The sequence below is a fragment of the Melitaea cinxia genome, chromosome 14 (genome assembly GCF_905220565.1).
Source record: "Melitaea cinxia chromosome 14, ilMelCinx1.1, whole genome shotgun sequence".
Classification (NCBI taxonomy): domain Eukaryota; kingdom Metazoa; phylum Arthropoda; class Insecta; order Lepidoptera; family Nymphalidae; genus Melitaea; species Melitaea cinxia.
In genome coordinates, this window is record NC_059407.1 from 2,577,929 (window position 1) to 2,595,915 (window position 17,987).

The window sequence follows — 17,987 nt, forward strand, 5'->3', positions numbered from 1 at the left end:
TTAACGATACATTCAGATTGAGAATCTCACGGAGAAAGGCAAAATACCCATAATTGTGGGCGGTACAAATTATTACATAGAGTCAATAGTTTATAAGATACTAGTTGAGGATATGAACGATGCGGACGAATTACTTTGGGATAAAAGTAAAAGAAAAAGAGATTTTGATGAAAGTGAATCAACAGATGAAGAGAATGGTCATAAAAAAGTAGCTAAGGAAACAAATTGTACCAAAGACTTATCAGGTGAAATGCCAGATGCTAAAGTATCTACGTCAGCAATAAATCCGAGTCTGGGCAATATAGAAATAAAAGACATAAGTAAGGAGCAGTTAAAAGAAGATGTTGATAATGAAAGCAAGTTTACAAATGAAGAAATTCATGCAAGATTGAAAGCGATAGATCCTGTAATGGCATCAAGACTCCATCCGAATAACAGGCGAAAAGTGCTGAGGTTAGTGCACCATTTATTAGTTTTTTTTTAGATCGACAAACAAGCGTACGGCTTACTTGATGGTAAGCGATTACCTTAGCGTATAGAAGTCTGTAACACCAGAAGCATCGCAAGCGCGTTGCCGACCCCATCCCCAGTTCCCCTCAGGAGTTCTGGTCACCTTACTTACCAACAGGAACACAACAGTGTTAGAAATCAGTGTTATTTAGCTGTGATCTTCTGTAAGGTCGAGGTACCACCGCAGTCGTGCGTTTAAACTAAGAGACATTAAATAACACTTCAAAAATTAGTACCTATAACAACATAAATTCCATCATTATAGAAAGTTTCGTGTTTAGGCTATAATAACTATTTAAAACTATTTTTTTTTTAATTCTCATGGAATGTTAAACCATAATAGGTATCTAAAATTATTGTGCAAGTACATACTAATCATACAAATTTTAAAATTAAAATCTTTAATACACTGGTTTTGTATTTAAGTACTACATTGATGCTTGAAAACGTAATCTGAAAAGTTCACATAACTTTAAAGTTTAAAGTAACAAACAAATTTCAAACCAAGCTTATTCATTGAGCCAATTTTACGAATGTCGACGAAGGTTACTCGTTACACCGGAATTGATGTGTTTTCCCGAACCGGTCTTCCGTTAGATATCGCCAAAATAACACCACATAACTCAGCTGAGAAATACGCGTAACTCACTATACATCAGTATAGCAGTGTGTAGGAAAATGCTAATTCAATTCTCGCGTCGGAAAAGTTTGAAACTCGTGTCCGTATGAACAATGTAATTATGTATGTATGTAGACGTTATTCGATGGCTACGTTTTTCTTCGAACTATTAAATTGCAAAATTCATGAATTTATTTTCGTTTTCGTTGTTTGGATTGTGTGATTCTGTTTTTGGTAGGCTGAAGGTTATTAATATTAGATTAAAAGAATCACGTGTCAAATGCTTCGCGATAGTAATATTATTTATGTGTTATGTAATTTATGATAAGTCGTTATTATATTATTTAATAAAGTAAAAAGAACGGTTAAAAACAATATCTAAATTTGGCCAATGTTTTAAATACTTGTTTTTTTTTTCTAAAACTAAACTAGCTGACTTGACAGACTTTGCCCTGTGCTGCGAACTGTCAAACGCATGAAGTTGAAATATTTGTTACTACTAGTGGTCGCCCAGTGATCGAAATTCGACCAAAAATTAATTTAAATAAGTTTATGAGTTTAATCATTATTAATGTTTTAATGAATTTATTATGGTTATGTTTGACATTCAATATAGACAAACAATATAAATCTATAATCTATACTCAATTTGACGTCAGACTTTGACAATAAACAAAAGAGTAGTATATATGCGTGTGTGTGTTTCAAATACACGGTAGTGCGTGTAATATTTTTTAAATAAATTTAATATGTATTTTATGTATAATTTTAGAAAAAAAAATGTTGGCATTCTGCACTCCTCCTATATATAAACTATAAATGTGCGAAAGTCCATACGCCTACGTCCGCGCAATTTCCGTAAAAACGGGTACAAACTTTTTGCTTCACTCGTATAATATATAGATTTTCGGAAATTTCAAAATGTTCTTGCTATTCTCTTAGTGATTTTATTCTTTCTTCAAAGCCTTTTTCAGAGTGTTACAAAGCGTAAAAAATCAGCCAAATTGATCCAAACGTCTTCGCCATTGTCTAGCCCTTGGAAACACATTTGGAGATTATTTTTTATTTATGAAGATGCGTAGTTACAACTAGTTAATAGATTAATTCAACAAAAGTACCGACACTAACGATAATGGTCACGGGATGGACTCTCGCTCAGTGGCCTATAAGTAATTGAATTGGCCTAGGTGTTTGCCCTTGAGGGTCGCCCCAAACCTTGTCGTACTTCAGAAAGCATGTAAAGCCCTCAGTTCCGGCTGCTATCGTAAACATGTGATAACGAATATTCCTCTTGTTTAGGAGTTTATACGTCAAACTGTGAGATAATGACAGTTGAAGTTTGTATAGACTTCAGTTTCAATTTATGTTTAATTATTAGTAAAAGTGTATATTATATTTCTTTTTTGTTCCTCCTTATAGCTGTGATTCTTGCGTCTCATTGGGTTCTTTGCATATTTGCTCCGTACAACCAAACTCAGTAAGGTAAATTTAATATTCTTCAACTGATTGAATGTTTCAGTACAACAATGTAGGTTATTAGTGCATTAATCGAATAAACGAAAAATAAACACATATTACGCCAAAAGCGAACATGACCCGCTTCTTAATGAGGTAGGACAACACAGCAGGAAATTTCCTGCTCAAAAAATGGAGCAGCCCGACTTAGGTAGTACCTCGACCTTACAGAAGATCACAGCTAAATAGTACTGTTTTGAAGCAGTGTTGTATTCCAATTGGTTAGTAAGGTGACCGGAACTCCGGGGGGGGGGGGTGGGGGTTGGGTGTAAGGTCGGCAACGCGCTTGCGATACTTCTGGTGTTGTTTATTGGCTACGGTAATCGCTTAATCGTTATATAAAAAAATAAAATTAAATAACTTGATCTATTTTAACATTTTGAGTTAAAAATAAATTATAGTTTAAAAAAACTAAAAAACCACGCTTTTATAGCTAATCGAACTAAAAAGTAGAAAATATTTTTTAATTACAAAGAGTTTATATTACAGTAGTAGAAGATCGAACAATCAATCATAATTAATTACTTCAAAATAAAATTATAATAAAATTTAAGTTATTAAGAGAATAATGCAATTCAGAATAAAAAACGTAGGTGCATTTTACTATATTTTCATAACTTTTTACTATGTTTTTGTAACTCTCCACACATACATAGTTGCAAGTAGAATAATTGTTACATTTAATATATCTAGATCGGTCATCGAAATCGGTCCACCCAGTCAAAAGTTCTGAGCTAACAAAAAAAAAATACAGTGGTAATAAGAACGTTCTCCTTTTTTAAGTCGGTTAATACTACCAAATATAATATTATGCCTTATTAAGGCATGAAAAAAGTATACGTACACATTCTTATACAGTATGTTTTATTAATATATTACACATATATTAAGTTCACCAGACTTCCCTCACATTCTTATCGTGGCTTAGTTTCACCAATTGTCTGGTACTTGACGCGCCTTAAAGAGAAGTCCTGTAAACCGAAAACTTCTCATTTCAAATTCTTTTTTACGTTTTATATTATAAACAGTACTTTTTATACTAGGTTTTCTATATAAATTTTTAAGTTTTTATGTATTAATATATACACTACGTATATATGTAAATGTATAAAGTTGTAGGTATATCTGATTAATAAATATATAATAGGAAACAATAATGTCGTAACGTCATACGAACTCGCTCACGCGGTTTACATAAACATCGAAAATGAAGGCCGCTTGACATGATGACATAAAGCCGACGACCACTCCCATTGAGCCGCTTCTTCATACGTCTCGTGTATTTTAATGCCTTTGTAGGGGAATTGTACGGGTGGCGGCGGGTCTGGTTACGATGGTCGGTCGCACTTCCGCGGGTCTATGACCGTTTTGAAGGATATCGTAGTTTGCGAATGTGAGCGCGGGTTGACCTTGGCTGAGTGTTCAACGTTGGGTGACAATGATTTGTAAACGATATGTTAAAAATGAAATAGGTAATTTTCAATAATAGTGAAAAATTAGTGAGGTGATTTTTCAGCTGAGTAGCTATAGATAATAACTTTGATTGATATTTGCTAAAAATTGCCAGTCTGTTCAATAGTAAAAGAGAAAGTTAGTGGGTTTACGATTATTAATAATATACTTCTTAACTTTTTTTATGTTCGTAATATTAGTTTTCAAACAAATTAATTCGTGTTAATTTAAGTATGTCTTTGAGTTACTTTTTAATATTTATTTCACGTAATCATTACTATTTGTATTTATTTATAACATATTTAAAAAATAAACTACGTTTAATGTACTTGCAAAAGTCGTCTGGTTTGTCCGCAACTAACGAAATAAATTAACAAGAAAAAATTCCATTACCGAATTGTAAATAAATACATGCACGTATATTTTCAAATAAATATTTAAATCGTATTATTAAACATAAATGTCCGTATATCAATGACTAAAAAAAAATAACACTGTCAATACCGTAACCTACTTTAGTACCCTCAAAACAGTCTATTGTTCTCAATAAAAGAATACACGCATAATCATGGTCACAACAGTGTATATCGCAAAACGCGGCCCCTTCGATAAACCCCGAATTATTTATCGTATATTATAACACAAACACAAATAAAAGACCTTGTCTGGGTGTTAATGTGTGTGTAGACTGACTAGTTTTTCCGTACCCACTATGTATTTCAACACTATCGGATTTTTTTTCATTCAAAAGGGTCAAACGTATTGTTGAATTTTCTAGAATTTACTAAGCTCAAGTTATTGTTATACTTGTTGTAATTTTATGTTGTTTAATTTTTTATTTCGTTCAGGGGCATAATGAGTTTATTCCCTTTAACGATTATGAAAACTTTTTGGGAAAACTCGGTGATATATTGTAGCAGATTATAGAAATAAATAATTGATAATTTTGATTTGCATTGTAAAGAGGTTTTATATAAAACGTTTAAAATAGTTCTAAAGGAACTGGTAGGTCATTCTAGTTATACGTTAGTATTTATGGTTTGCCATATGTATAAAAAGTAATACATATTATGTATATCTATGTATATATAAAATAATTAATTATAATATAAAACATCGATTTCATTGTTTCTTTTATACTGTAACAAGGCTATTGCTACTATTTAAAATTCAAATTGTAATTTTATTAATGAGTCAAACTTTGTAACAAATCGTAAGACTGTTTACTTAAATATAAAAATATAATTTGTAATAATAAATATAATTAAAATCAAGAATCATAATTTAAAGTAAATGAACATTTCCGAGAATCGTATAATTGTAACGTAGTTTTTATAACGTTTTAAACAATTATGAAAAAGGAATTAGATGTTTTATTTATTGTGCGATATGGTACATGAGCAACAATCGCGCGACGCCATGCGATTTGTCGCATTTTGCACGCGATACATATTCGACATAATGTGATGTTTAGAACATGTAATGCAAAAATTGCAAACGATCAATATGTATACATAAGTGGTGTTTAGAAAAATTGAATTATGGGGAAGCAAACCAAAACAATTTATTCATAATTTTTTTATGTCCGTTCTTGTCTGTATGCTTGCTCCTCCATCACGAAATACGGTTCTCCCAATTTTTTTTCTAGATATTGTTTTTACTATGAATAAACCAAATTTATAATTGAAAAAATTATGTTCGTCAGTCTTATTAAACAGCAGTAACAACTCATCAGTCAGTAAAATAAAGCCAGGTAAAACCAAATGGGTAAGTATCTACTACATTTTACGTTACGTTGTCGCGTTGGTTTTCGTCGCGTGAATTAGACGTCGTATTATGTCGCGTCATGTTACCTCTTGTCGTTTTTCGCAGCACGTAAAACAACGGTAATTGAAAGCGACAGTAACTATAGGAGACAAATAAATAAATATAAATAAGTCTGACATATTGTTACTAGGGTAACAGTCGGGTCATATAGGTAAATACTTTTCTTTATTAATAAAAGTGCATATTCATCACTACAGTCTATTGCATTCCATATATATATATATATCTTATAACCAGTGATACTAGTTAAAATTAAATACTTACGCATTCAGCTTGTAACATCCCACTGCTGGGCATACATCTCTTTCTTCACGCAGGATAAAGATTGGAGCTTAATCCACCACGCTGCTCCAATGCGGGTTGGCGGATATGTTCCCTACTATGAGTAACAATCGCTATCAGGTATTTATGATAACAACCGGGACCGATGGCATAACGTGCTCTCCGAGGCAAGGTAGGGAGACTTAAAAGACGGACATACAAACCGAATAGAAATATTAGTACAAATCAAATACCAATCCCGACTACTATTACCACTTCACCTGAGCGGTTGTTGAAATTTAATACTTATTATTTTATATAAAGCCACATTTTTCCTGCCTAGTATTTTATTAATGTTACAGAATTTTATTTTATTAATTTATATCTTAAATAGAAAACAAGGATAATATTGATAATTTAATTGTAAATTCAAATACTTGATGCATAATACACGTTCTCGTTAAGTTATGATATTTCTTGAGCTTGGTGAATTTCGGCGATTGTGAAATAAGAAATTATTACATTTAATGACGATTTTTTTTTTATATTTAATGACAAAATTTTTTTTTTTTAATTTTCGAGTCATTTTGATCGGTTTGTTACAGTAGACAAAAATTTTTAAATTCAATTAATAAAAACGTATATTTAAAGTACTACGATACTGCGCTTAATCAATATCAAAAAGAGAGCTAAAATTTTATTTTATCAGGGAGAAGCAAACTAAACACAAATAAAAAAGTTGCTAAATATTAATACGTAGTACATTACATACCTATTTAGTTAATATATTCAAATATATTTGTAATTGAAATATAAATAAATAAATTTAATAATTTGAAACAAATAGTCGTGAAATTTATTTAAGGGGTAGGGTTAAATTGTAGGCATGTGAAAATTAAACAGGAATATGAATTCCTTGTTCTTATCGCACAGGTGCCGTCCACTTGATGCGGCGCGGTCGCTTCCGGTCCAAATAAATGCCTAATATTCGCCTAGTAACAAATTGTATAAAATTAATATTGTAATCGGTATTTAAACAGTTTATTTTACGTTAAAGTTAGAAGTGAAGAAAAGAATGATTCGTACTAATTTTGTATATAATAAGGTCTACACACACGCTTAATTTTACCAATCTTTTATAAAAAACTTTAAAATATTATTAAACTACGATACAAAATGGTAGACCATAGCTGAATAAATTACTTCGATTATAACAAAAAAAAGTTCAATTTATAGGTCATTATTGAGGTGAAGCCCAGCAAATACACGAGTATCTTGCTAAAAATTTCTTAACTTCTAATAAAGTGTAAAACTACCATTCTGGTCCATTTCTGAAACTTGTTTCTTGCCATGTGGCCGCACTATCGCCATTCCTGTTCTCTAATTTTCGTTTTAACATCGTATATTTTTGTTTTGGCTCTAATTGTGAGTAATCGCTGTCTGTCTTTTCTCTTTATATGCAATATACTTCTTTCTATACCGTGTTGGCATGTTTCTAGTTTTTCCATATTCCTTTTAGTCAGAGCCCACGTTTGGCATCCATATATCAACATGGCAAGATACATGTATCGTGTAATTTAGTCTTGGCAGTCATTGGAATGTCCCTGTTTTTCATTACATCCTTTGTTACGTCCGACCTGGAGTATATTAAAAACGAGTGGAAGCGTGATCTCAGGTACGAACGGGACGAACACTTGTCTGCAGTACGCAGAGCTAACACTTAATGTTTTCCTGGCGGCCCTGGAACGGTTTCTCGATGTTCTGGGGCCGCTGGTGGGGCAGCTAGCTCCCCTTCAGGTTTTCGTAGCCGGCGACCTCAATGCCAAGTCCACGGCTTGGGGAAATCCGGTTACGAACCCAAAAGGGAGGGAGGTAGAGGAGTGGGCGCTTGCTGCCGGACTATCCCTGCTCAATGTGGGGGCAGTCCAGACGTGCGTGCGTTGGTCGGGAGGTTCCGTGGTAGACGTCACGTTTGCCACGCCAGCTATCGCACGCAGAGTGGAGGGGTGGAGGGTGGAAACGGAGGTGGAGACTCTCTCGGACCATCGATACATAAGGTTCGAGGTGTCTCCAGCTCCCGTCCGTCCGGCGTCATCGTCGTCGTCAACGTTGTTTAGGGGGTGTAGCCAGTTTCCACGTTGGGCACTCTCCAAGCTCAACCGGGAACTGGCAGAGGAGGCCGCAATCGTCGGCCGCTGGAGTCTCCCGCCATTGCTGGAGTTTGGGGTGGATGAGGCGGCTAACCGGCTCTGTGACACATTTACCGCTGTCTGCAGAGCGGCCATGCCGCGCGCGAAGCGTCTACCCCAACGGCGGGCGCTCTACTGGTGGTCGGCTGAGATAGCCGGTCTCCGGGCCGCCTGCAACGGGGCCAGGAGGCAATATACTCGGAGCAGGCGGAGACGCCCCCAGGACGTGGACAGGGACGACAGGCTGCGCAGGATCTACGTGGAGAAAAGGAAGATCCTGCAGCAGGCCATATGCCGAGCCAAGGAGGAGGCCTGGCTGGAGTTAGTTGGGGGTCTAGAGAGAGACCCCTGGGGCCGACCGTATAATTGGGCGCGGAACAAGCTCCGCGCCCAGTCGGCCCCCATCAGCGAAACGCTCCAGCCGGAGCAACTGGGAAGGATCGTCGGGGAACTCTTTCCCGACGAACCCGAGGGTTTCATGCCCCCCAGGATGGCTCGGCAGACGCCGGACGAGGAGGAGAGTGTTCCGCCACCCGTCACAGAGGCTGAAATGGAGGCAGCTCTGTCCCGCCTTCAGAGTAAGAAGAGGGCGCCGGGTCCAGACGGGGTGCACGGGAGAGTACTTGGGATCGCTCTCGGGCACCTCGGCGATAGCCTCCGGGAACTGTTTGACCGCTGCCTGCGATCTGGCCAGTTCCCGGGGGCCTGGAAGGAGGGTCGGCTTTGCCTACTTCCTAAGGCAGGGCGGACCCCGGACTCGGCTTCGTCGGTGCGACCGGTGGTGTTGCTGAACGAAGCTGGGAAACTCTTGGAGAGAATAGTGGCTTCCCGGCTCGTTCAGCACCTGGAGGAGGGCTCGGGACCCGGACTCTCGGAATCCCAATTCGGGTTTCGAGCGCGCCGGTCGACCATCGACGCCCTCAAACGCCTACGGGCGGTGACGGGTGAAGCGGAACACAAGAGGGAGGTGGTGCTCGCGGTGTCGTTGGACATCGCGAACGCCTTCAACAGCCTCCCGCATGCAGTGATTCGGGAGGCACTCAAATTCTTCGGAGTACCCCCGTATCTAGGGAGGCTGCTGGAGGCGTACCTCTCCGATCGCAAAGTAGGCCTCGAAAATCGGTCGGGGTCCGTGGAGTGGCGGCGGGTCGGCTGCGGTGTCCCACAGGGATCGGTGCTGGGCCCGATCCTGTGGGACATCGGATACGACTGGGTCCTGCGAGGCCGTCTCCTCCCCGGGATGGGTGTCATTTGCTACGCGGATGACACTCTCGTTTACTCCCGGGGACGAGACTATAAGGAGGCGGCGCGGCTGGCTGAGGTCGGACTCGACCTCGTGATCAGCCGCATAAAGAGTTTGGGGCTTCGTGTCAGAATTGAAAAGACCGAAGCCCTCCTCTTTCGCGGGACCGGACGCAAGGGATCCCCACCGGGGGCTACCCTGCAGATCGGAGAGGGGAGGGTCAGGATGAGCTCCCAAATGAAATATTTGGGGCTCATCCTTGACGGAGGGTGGACCTTCGGTCCACACTTCGCTATGGTGGGACCGAAGGTCGTGAAGGTGGCGAGTGCACTGGGCAGACTCCTCCCGAACCTCGGAGGACCCAGCGCCGCCTGCAGGCAGCTATATTCCGGAGTCTGCCGGAGTATGGCGACGTACGGTGCCCCGGTTTGGGCGGATCGCCTCACTGCGAAGAATAAGGCCGCACTGCGGTCGGCGCAGAAGATCATCGCAGTGAGGGTGATTCGGGGGTATCGTACGGTATCGTGGGCTGCAGCTACTGCTCTAGCTGGCGACCCCCCGTGGGAGCTCGTGGCGGAGGTCCTTGCCGAGACCTACTCATACGTCTCGGGTAGGAGGGCTCTCGGTGAGAACCTCACGTTGGACGGGATCCTACGGGTGCGCCGGATGGGGCAAGAAGCATTAATGCGGAGGTGGGGGGAGGACCTGGTGGAGCAGCCGTATGGCACACGCGTAACGGCTGCCTTGCGCCCGGTCCTTGAGCGGTGGATGCGCCGTAAGCGCAAACCCCTCACCTTCCGTCTGACGCAGGTTCTCACCGGGCACGGCTGCTTTGGTGAATACTTGTGTCGGACGGCCCAAAGGGAGCCGACGACTGAATGTCACGATTGTGGCGCGGCGGTGGACTCTGCTCAGCACACCCTCGAGGTGTGCCCGAGATGGGCGGCGCTACGTCGCGATCTGACGACAGTCCTCGGAGGGGACTTGTCACTGCCGAGCGTTATCACCGCGATGCTCGGTGACGACGAGTCCTGGAAGGCGATGGTCTCCTTCTGCGAGACAGTAATGTCCCAGAAGGAGAACGACGAGCGGATGAGAGAGGGGGCCGCCGACGAGGCCTCCGTCCGCAGGCGACGAACGGGGGTGCGTAGGAGGCGCTACTTAATGCGTCTCCAGTAACGCCCCTGTGCCCTTGTCGGGCCGGGATGGGAACCCGGTCCTGCTAGACATGGCGTCGTCGGGATTGTTCAGAGGTGAGCCGGACAGTCCCATGGAGGAGAAGTCTGGTCTTTTCGCCGAGGCCAGCCTGTCGCTGGAGGGATCCTGTTGCCTGCAGTTCCGGGACCCTCCAATTAAAGCGGCTGAAGGCTCCCGCAGGGGTTTTGGTCGGTAGTGCACCCCCAAGTGCTAAGCCGACATACGGTCTAGGAATGCCTACCCGGGCATCCTGGATATCACCCGTAAATGGGTTACCCTGCGATATCAAAAAAAAAAAAAAAAAAACACTTAATGTTTTAAATAAAAATCCTACCTTAGTTTCACTGAATACTGTTCGGTGAAGCCTCGCCAGGTATAACTTAATTAACATCAAACTATAATTGGCCAATCATTACGTCTAATGCTAATCAATTATACTTAACTGAAGTGGCGGGCTGAAGCAGGAACCAGCAATCAAAATGGCCGTTGTTCGGCGTAGTTCCCTCACGTTTTTCACAATAATTCAACAAGGAATACAAGGAATACAATTTGCTATTAACAATTAAATTACTTCAAACAACAAAGGATGGTTCGATCAACAAAAGGCGATAATTTTTCGCGAGAACGAACAAGTACAAACAAAAGCGTAACTTTTATACGGAGACCGGAAAAACGATGCAAACTTTAAATTCAAAAGGTGACGAATGACAGCTCATAGATAAAAACCATTTCGTAAACTATACTAACTGTCATAGATAATATAATAGTTTAGTGTTGCTACATTTGGTTCATAACATCTACCCGCCTCGGCCAGGACTACCTGGCCGCTAATCAATTGGCAGTCGTGACAAGGTTGATACCGCTCTCTTCAGAACAGAACCGTCCACCCGAACCTCAGCAAAACGGGGCACTCCATCTGCTCCAAAGACGAGGTTAAGAATGCGCCCTCTGCGCCAACACAGTGGCGGTGAGTTAGCGTCCTTAACCAGAACGAGGTCACCAACATGCGGTGGATCAGTCTTGTCAGTCCACTTAACGCGCTGCTGGAGAATATGCAAATATTCCAAATTCCAACGTTTCCAAAAGCTCTGAGTGAGTTGTTGGATCAATTCAAACCGCGAGAGACGATTGAGTTTCACATCAACATAGGGGTATTCCGGCAGGGCGTTCAGCGGCCGTCCAATCAAAAAATGGCCCGGTGTGAGGGCTTCCAAATCGTTAGGGTCTGAAGAGATCGGGCACAACGGGCGTGAATTCAACATGGCTTCAATTTTGCAAAACACAGTTGCGAGCTCCTCAAATGTTAATACGGACTCGCCAATTACTCGTCGCAAATGTGTTTTGGCAACCTTTACAACACTTTCAAAAATTCCTCCCCAGTGGGGGCATGACGCGGGACTGAACTTCCAAGTTATTCTGCGACTAGCTAGTCTAGACGCAATCTCAGTCTCATTAGACGCCAAAAATTCATATATCTCTTTTAAATAGTTATTTGTGCCTTTGAAGTTGGTGCCGCAATCCGACCGAATCAAGGACGGTAGTCCTCGTCGTGACACGAATCTATCTAACGTCGCAACAAAGGCCTCTGTCGAGAGGGCTGAGACTAGTTCTAAGTGTACCGCCTTGGTGGACAGGCAAACAAAGACGCACAGGTAGGACTTGACCGTTTTACTGTTCCTGAGGGTCGAGGTCTTAACCGAAAAGGGACCTGCAAAGTCCGTCCCAACTCCAGCAAAGGGCCTTGTCTCTGTGACCCGATCCGACGGCAGGTCACCCATGATAGGCTGCATGGTAGAGGCCTTGAGTCTATAACAAGACATGCAGCGAAAGACCACACTACGGATCGTCCTTCGGGCCGATAAAATCCAAAATTCTCGTTGTAAAATGGCCAATAAGGCATTACAGCCGGCGTGGGAGTTCTTGATGTGACGATCAGTCACCAACAAACTCACTAAGTGGCCACTTTTGGGCAACAGGAGGGGATGACGAGCTCCATACGGGAGGTTTGCGTTCCTCAGACGCCCTCCGACTCGCATAAGACCCGCACTGTCCAAAAAGGGGTTCAGTTTGCAAATGGCTCCAGACAGCTTACATTTGCCTTTTCTCAAAATATCAATCTCATTTTCAAAGTTCTCTTCTTGCACAGAACGAACCCAATGAAGAAGAGCATTCTGGAGCTCTTGTGGCGATAAGAACGCCTCCAAGCATTTGTTCTGTGGGTGTCTACAATTTCTGGTGAAGCGCTTGATCCAAGCGGTGACCCCCAGTAATTTGTCTAATGAGCTGTAGCGATTCATTAGGAAATCTGGGTCGAACGGATGGTCCCGCCGTTCAATCGCAAGGGTTCGCAACCCAGGCAATGTGACAGTATCCAAGGCCGGTGTTCGCGGCCAATTAGATTCTGATCTGGTCAACCACTCAGGTCCCCACCACAGGGAGTGCTCAACCAAAAAGGGGGCCATACATCCCCGTGATGCGCAATCAGCAGGGTTGACTTCGCCAGGCACATGCCTCCAGATTAACGGGATTTCCGATTTCTGGATCTGAGAGACCCGATTTGCAACAAACACCTCTAAGGTGTGGACTGACGTCTTCAGCCAACATAGGACAATTTGACTGTCAGTCCATGCATAGACTGTCTCAATGTTAACTGACGGGCACAAGGTGGACATGACGTGATTCAAGAGGCGAGCAAGAAGGGCCGCCCCTGACAACTCTAGCTTGGGAATTGTCAAGGTAGTTCGAAGAGGCGCGACCTTGCTCTTCGCCATGACCAATGACACCTTCACTTGACCATCCATGGTCACGGTGCGCAAATATACGGCTGCTGCGTACCCACGTTCCGAAGCGTCCGAAAACCCATGAAGGGACGCTGTATGCTTTCCTGGTGGAAGCATAGCACGGGGCAACGATATCATATTGATAGCAGGCAATGAGGAAGCAAACAGGAGCCAGTCCTTCAAAATAGCTTCGCGGAGTGGCTCGTCCCATCCAAGACCTGCAGTCCAAAGTCTCTGCAGGAAGCATTTGGCCCAGAATATGACTGGGCATATCCAACCATTGGGATCAAACGTTCTCGCGACAGTCGACAGAACCAGCCGTTTCGTCCAAGTGCGAGGCGAATCCAAATCGACGTTGAACGTGAAGATGTCCTGGACTGGTCTGTACTGTATTCCAAGGACTGTCATCATGGTAGGATTGTCACGGTTCTCAAATAGGTGAGGATCCTGCTGGTGGTCATCAGGTAGCCCATCCAAGAGCGCAGGTAAGTTGGAGATCCATTTACGCAATTCATATCCTGCGGAGGCTAGGATGCCAATCAATTCGTCACGCAAAAGGAGAGCCTCTCTCTCCGTGGACGCACCAGTGCATATGTCATCAACATATAGGTCCTCCTTCAAAATGGCGGCTGCGCGAGGAAACGACATACGCTCTCGATCTGCGAGCTCCCAAAGCGAACGTATGGCCAAAAAGGGGCTAGACCGCAGCCCGTATGTGTTCGTGTTGAGTTCGTAGACAAGTATGGGATCTTGCGGGTTTTCCCGCCACAATATCAGCTGGTATCGACGATCATCAGGGTGGATTACCGTTTGCCTGAACATCATCTTGATGTCAGCTACGAAAACGAATTGGTGACGCCGAAACCGCGTGATGACGTCACAAAGGTCCTTAAGCAATTTGGGACCAGAATGAAGACACTGGTTCAAGGACACTCCCGATGTGGTCTGCGCAGAACCATCAAATACTGTGCGCAGCTTGCCACTTGACGGCTTTATCACAGCATGATGTGGGAGGAAAAAATGCTCCATCGAGCGCCAATCAAATTTTGACACAGACATGTGTCCCAAATCTTCATACTCCCGCATGAAGTCAATATACTTCTCTTTGAGTAGCGGGTCCCTGCTCATGCGGCGTTCCATTGCCAACAAACGCTTCTCTGCAGTAGGCCGCGAGTCGCCAAGGGGCGGTCGTACGGCAAGAAATGGCAATCTTGTCATGATCCGGCCAGAACGAAGATAACTGGTGTTGCTCTTGTAGAACCGTTCACACTCCTCGTGTTCCGGATCAGAGCGGGGTGCTTGTGGTGGCTCTTCCACTTCCCAAAATCTCTGCACGGCGTCAGAGAGGGCGGAGCCCACCATCAAAGCCGTTCCAGGTTCAGCAGGAGGGGGAGCCCTCAATACAGGCCCCATCAATGCGAACCCAAATATGGTCCGGAGGGCTACTAAGCCACCTGGCTGCAAAACACGATCCTTACCGAGTAATATTTTGCCCAGTACATCGGCGCCAAGCAACAAATCGACCGTGCCAGGTAGGTCGAATTTAGGGTCAGCCAAGTCCAAATCGGCGGTCAATTTTACCGCATCCGCAGACAACCGAACTTGCGGGTGACTGCCCAAGATGTTCTCCATCACAATGGCCGACGATCTCAGCGTCGGGCGTGGAGAATTTGAAGGCGAGAACTCAAACGAAACGTGGCCCTCAACCGTGGTTACAGGGGCGTTCCCGACACCTCTTATTACATCTGAATACTTTTTAATATTCAGGCCAGTCTGCCCCACCAACCAAGACGAGGCTATGCACCCTTGTGAGCCTGTGTCCAATATTGCTCGGACTACAACCGAGGCGCCCGTCCGTCCCCAGACCCGGACATAGGCCGTGGGCAAGAGGACGGTCTCAAAAGGGGGTGGTGCATAGCGGGGGCAGACGCCAACATCCTAATGTTGGCGTGGCGGCGATCTATCGCCGCTGTCCCGGGACGGCACGTTAAAACGAGGGAGTGGTTTAAACTCGCCCTCCTCTCGATGGCGACTGCCACGAGCCATAGTCGGCGGTTCGTAGCGCCGGGAGCGTCCGTACTGAGGGTTGCGCGGCTCCAAACGGGGACGCTCCGCCAGAGGGGGGGACGGCAATCGTACCGGACGTGCGTCACGGTAATCGTGGTAAATGACTGGAGGTGACCGTGATTGGTCACGAGGGTGCGGTGAGGGCGAACGGGGCACAAAGGTGCGGGATTGAACCCGAGGCCCCCTTCCATACCCGCCCGTGGGGCTGCGCGCCGAATCATATCGGCGATCCACAGCAGCACAATCTGCGTGGCGGGGGGGAGGTGAGCCGGACTCCAAATTGCGGGACTGAGCCCGGTGTCCGCTCTCATACCCGCCCGAAGGCGACCCCGGGTGGTCGCGGCGGCCATTTGCGTTGGCGCACAGCACCTTTAAATGTTGCCCTCCACAAACAGGACACGGGTGCATGTCGGGGCAAGCGCGCTGAAAGTGGTCCCCCAGGCAGGAGAAACACCAGCCTCGGGCCTTAGCAATCCGCCTACGAGAGGCCACATGCAACGCTACAAAGTCCGGGCACTGCATCGTTCGGTGCCCCCGGGACTTACAGAACCGGCAGACCGGTCGCGCAGCCTGCGCGACTGCAAAGCGGGGGGACGCCCTTCCCTTTGGCGCCATTTGAGCAGTGCGCCGTTTGTTGGTGGGTCCGGAGCTTGATAGTCCCACCGGCGCATCCATAACGTCGCCCATGCGACACTCATTCTCCAGGAACGCCAACAATTGCTCATAACTAGGGAGAGGAGATGCCTCATCCCTAGTGTGCGCCTGTTCAAAACGTGCTCTCAGGGACACCGGCAACCGCTTGAGCATAATAAGCACCAACCAGTATGACGACTGGTCAACCGGCAGGCCCAAGCGGCTAAGAGCATTGGTAGTTGCAACGAGGGGGTTAAGCATCTTGGTCCTCAACTGGGCGGTATTACTCACGACAGGAATGTCCATTATCTGGTCGATATGAGCATCGGCCAGACAGCGCTGGTTTTGGTAGCGCTTGGTGAGTAATGACCGCGCGACCGCATAGCTCCCTTCACAAATCGGGAGGTGCTGCACCAATTCTCTTGTCTCTCCATCCAGCACTGAGAGCAGGTAGGCCAGCTTTTGGGACAGGCTCAAATCCTCCCTAGAGTCCACAAGGCTTTCGAACAGGCCGATGAAACCCATCCACGCGTCGAGTCGACCATCGAAATGGGGGAGATCCAGGTTAGGCAGTCGGGTCAAAAGGCCCACGGGAGTCTTCAAAGAGGCCCTTGTAGGCGGTACTCCGGCGCGCGAGGCTAAGATCTCCCGGGCGCGTTGGGAGATTTCATCGGCGAGGCCCAAAATTTGGACGTAGTCCTCGTGGACTTGCTCCCGTCGCTCCTTCGGAAGCGACTCCATTGGCACATCGTCAAGGTGCAGAAGGAGGCGCTGGTACAGAGTCTCGACCTGTTCAAGTCGAGCCGGGCATTTCTCGTACCTGTCTATTAAGGCCTCCGTGCGGTCTTCCCTATTCACCAAGGCGACCGCTGAACTGAACCATCTCAGTTGAGCTGTGATTCCTGAACAAGATTCACGGACCATGGTGACCGCGGTCGAAGTCATCTTCAAAGGCACAGATATAACAACAGTAACAACAAACAATAATCAAATTAATTCCAATGAAACAACTGCTATCACTGAATTGAAATCAAGTATCAAATCTTAAATAACTTCAGTAATAATACAAGAAAAAATTAAAACTAAGTTTTTTAATCTAATATTTCAACAAACTAGATTCAAAGCAATAACACAATTTACTCAACAAATTAATGAATTTACTGATAAATACCCATTTAAACAGCTATTTCTAATCTTATACTAACAAACAAGAGTATTTATAAGAAATTAACCTTCAATAAAGCATAAGACAACAGCTGTTATTAACTCAAATCCAAATATTAGACCTTAAGTATCTAAATATAATATTTTAATAAAGAAAGAATTAAACAAATTGTGACCTAACTTATTCATACAATATAATAAACTGAGCAACAATAAGTTAACCACGCTCTGCTACCAAAACTTGTTACGTCCGACCTGGAGTATATTAAAAACGAGTGGAAGCGTGATCTCAGGTACGAACGGGACGAACACTTGTCTGCAGTACGCAGAGCTAACACTTAATGTTTTAAATAAAAATCCTACCTTAGTTTCACTGAATACTGTTCGGTGAAGCCTCGCCAGGTATAACTTAATTAACATCAAACTATAATTGGCCAATCATTACGTCTAATGCTAATCAATTATACTTAACTGAAGTGGCGGGCTGAAGCAGGAACCAGCAATCAAAATGGCCGTTGTTCGGCGTAGTT

At 44.2% G+C, this 17,987-nt stretch overlaps 2 protein-coding genes across 2 annotated transcripts in view; one reads left to right on the top strand and one right to left on the bottom strand.

The window, feature by feature from the left end:
- LOC123659823 overlaps positions 1-8,764 on the top strand; it is a gene marked incomplete at its 3' end in the record, with an annotated part of 130,229 nt that extends 121,465 nt beyond the window's left edge. Inside the window, exons 3-5 of the mRNA XM_045594993.1 lie at positions 17-453; positions 2,549-2,606; positions 7,889-8,764. Coding sequence (XP_045450949.1) covers positions 17-453; positions 2,549-2,606; positions 7,889-8,764 — 1,371 coding nt within the window. The remainder of the gene's footprint in view (positions 1-16; positions 454-2,548; positions 2,607-7,888) is intronic.
- Positions 8,765-11,746: 2,982 nt separating this feature from the next.
- Positions 11,747-15,225, bottom strand: LOC123659824. Its single transcript, XM_045594994.1, has 2 exons — positions 12,766-15,225; positions 11,747-11,761 (listed from the first exon to the last, which is right to left on the bottom strand). Exons 1-2 carry the CDS (start codon positions 15,223-15,225, stop codon positions 11,747-11,749), a joined length of 2,475 nt encoding a protein of 824 aa, XP_045450950.1.
- Positions 15,226-17,987: the final 2,762 nt, after the last annotated feature.

Bases quoted from the DNA above. Each gene is read 5' to 3' on its own strand.
- LOC123659824 (XM_045594994.1), bottom strand. From the start codon at position 15,225: ATGGAGAACATCTTGGGCAGTCACCCGCAAGTTCGGTTGTCTGCGGAT.